We start from the raw sequence: 2,935 nt of genomic DNA on the forward strand, positions 1-2,935 counted from the left end.
ACGGCAAAGGCATGCTGTGTGTGTGCTGTTGATGGGCGCGTGCAGCATAGGATGAGTTGCGCGTGCGAGTTCGGTGGATGGCACACCGATGACTCACAGATCAAGCTCATCAGGCAAGGGCAATGACAGGGCGCCGTGCACATATAGACACAGGGAGAAGGAAGCGGAGGGAAAGGAAGCGAGGGAATCCTAGTCGCAGACCCGCTCTGCATCAAACCTCGCGTTGAGCGGGTACGGGACACGAAAAAGCGCAGTAATCTAAATAAAACAACGACGGGGAAACAAAGCATGATTAACGACGAAAAAAAAGAGGAGGACAACTCAAGAGGGTGAAAGGCGAGCAAGCACACAGGCGGGCGGGTGGGTTAGGCGGCGCGCTCGAGTCCTGCTCAGTAGACCTCGACCTCCCAACAAGCCAACAAGAGCAAAAACACAGAGCAGCGCTCGCCGGAGACGTAAAGAGGAGAAAAGACGGGTAAAGGGTGAAAGAGTACTCGGAACGACCCGCCTGATCAAGGGAGCGCGTAGATCGGGTGTACGCCATCTCGCTTTTTCGGCCTCACAGCTTCGGCAGCAACCGCGCAAAACAAAACAAAATACGAGACACCAAGAGCAGCGTCCCTATTTCTTTCCGGCAGACTTCTTCGCGGCGCTTTTCTCCGCCTTGGCTCTCTTGGCGGTCTTGGGCTTGGTGGCAGCCTTTTTCACAGCGGTCTTGGCCGAGGTAACCTTTCTGGCATTTGCCTCTTTTAGTGCTTTGGCCACTTGCACATCGATCGGCTTGTGGAGCTCGTATAGCTGAGACAAGGCAGAGAAGCGCTTGCGGTAGTTGAGACCCTGCACTACCTTGTAGTTCTGACGCACAAACTCGGCGAATTCCGTCTTGCGCGGCGGCCTTGCGCGCTTCCGCTTGCGCAGGCTTGGGTGCACCTGCGCTCTTTTCTGTAGATCGCGACGCTGCTGCTGCGAGAGCTCCTTGTACATCTTGGAGAGCATCTTGCCGCGCTTCGCAATCGACACGCCCTGTAGCGACGGGTTGTTCTTCTGGTCCATCAGGAAGACGGAGAAGGGGCTAACGCCGCGGAGAAGACGAGCTGCGCGGAACATGGAGGGCGGCAGGTGTGAGGGTTGGTGGGGGTTCAGTAGTTCTAAAAAAAAAAATATAGAGGTTTCAGGCGCTGCTCAGAAGCAGCGCAATAGCAAACGAAGAGAAAGCTCTATGTGGGGTGTATGTATGGGTGTGGACGCGGACGCGAGAAGCAGAGCAGGGAAGGGATGCGCGAGACAGTCGTGTGGAGAGCTTCGACGAAGGGGGGAGACGAGGTCGGGCCGGGAGGAGGCACTGCGTCTCTCTCTTTCTGTCTCCTTGCGTGCTGCACCGAGGTGACCGGATGTGCGGTGGGGGACTTTCTAAACAAAGCGCAGCAACGGAAAGGCGAAACAAGCACGCAGCGGTGACCGAACGAGAAGCACGAGCTCGATAGAGGTGGGTGGGTATACCGAGGCAGAGCAAGCGTACAGAGAGAGAGAAGGAGAGAGGAGAGGGACACACTCATCCGGATAAAAGCAGGGCAATCATTTTCTCAACATCCATCTAGTGGAGGAAACAAAAAGGAGTAGAGCCTTGCCTCCTGCCACCCGGAAAGGCGGCGGATAGCTGCTCCGCCCTTTCTTTGGGGGGAAGAGGGGTGAGAGGGAACAAGTTGAGCGGACGCCCCCCCTTTTCTTCATCCCAAAGCAAGCTACTCCGTGTGGTGGAAGGCAGTCCATGGGCGACAACTGGGGCCTGATTATGCGAGTGTCTGTGCGTCCATGTATACGGCAACCGCGTCCTGCAGCTTCACTATGTACGGATGTCTGGGTGCCGAAGTCCACATACATGCCTCTGTACGAAAATGGCAAGAGAAAAAACAGCAATGGGAAGGTCTGAAGCGCACCGGGAGAGGAGGAGGACTGCGTAGCCCCACCCCAAGGAGAACGAAACGCACTCATCCCTGAGCGCACTCGCCCTTCTCTCGCGACGTGAGAGAACGAAGTGTAGACAACACGTCAGTGGGGAGCGATGCACACAACGAAATGCGTAGACAACCTACGCATGCACGCGAGTGTCGAGGCACGCCATGCATGCAAGGGCACCTTTAATGTGCACGGCACAGTGCACGCCGCCTTTCACCGTGCCATACTCGTCTACAACCGAGTACCACCACCAGTTCGCCAACTCACCTTTTCTTTTTCCAACGACCGCTGCTTGGCGGGCCATCCAGCGAAGGCGTGTTCTGTGCGTCAGCAATGCCGCCGCATTCGATAGTGGCAGCCCCCGGTACGCTCATGTGAGGGCAGTACATATCATCCGCACTCTTGACGTCGCGCACGAATCGACGGTCAACATGCTCTGACTTGGTGTAAAAGTCAACGGCCAGAAACGCGGCCCTGAAGCACAGGATGAGCTGCATCTGGAGGCGGTTGTGTAGGACGGCGCCGTCGTCGTCGGCACATAAGTCCCCATCGTGTCGGAAAAAGTGCACCCACGCAAGGATACCGGCGCTAGCAGAGGCACACGGGCTTTGGGCGGGCAGCAACGCCTACTCTGCTAGGCATGGCACGCCGAGCACCGTCACGGTTCATGCCTCATCACCAACAGCAGCGACCGCAACCGCAGCCCAACCACCAGCTGCGGCGCTGCTGGTGAGGGGACGCTTCTTGGGCAGCATGGGTTTGACTGAGTCAGGCGTCCACATGCCTCGCGAGGGCCGCGTTCGTGCGTTCGTGGCGTCGGATGCCGACGCAGCCGTGCTCTGAGGCTTCGTCCGAAGCCTCACGTTGGCGGAGGCACGGCAACGACCCCGCTGTGGTGCGAAGCTCTCAGAACGTTCAGCGTGGCAGGCAGATGCGGGGAGACGAGTTTGAAGAAGACGGTGGAAAGCGTGTCATTCAC

The 2,935-nt window shown here is 57.7% G+C and overlaps 1 protein-coding gene across 1 annotated transcript; it reads right to left on the reverse strand.

Moving 5' to 3' along the window:
• Positions 1-621: 621 nt before the first annotated feature.
• Positions 622-1,107, reverse strand: LDBPK_366180 (kinetoplast DNA-associated protein, putative; the record flags this gene model as incomplete). The annotated part of the gene is made up of 1 exon (XM_003865682.1): positions 622-1,107. One exon carries the CDS (start codon positions 1,105-1,107, stop codon positions 622-624), a length of 486 nt encoding a protein of 161 aa, XP_003865730.1.
• Positions 1,108-2,935: the final 1,828 nt, after the last annotated feature.

Source organism: Leishmania donovani, chromosome 36 (genome assembly GCF_000227135.1).
Source record: "Leishmania donovani BPK282A1 complete genome, chromosome 36".
Classification (NCBI taxonomy): domain Eukaryota; phylum Euglenozoa; class Kinetoplastea; order Trypanosomatida; family Trypanosomatidae; genus Leishmania; species Leishmania donovani.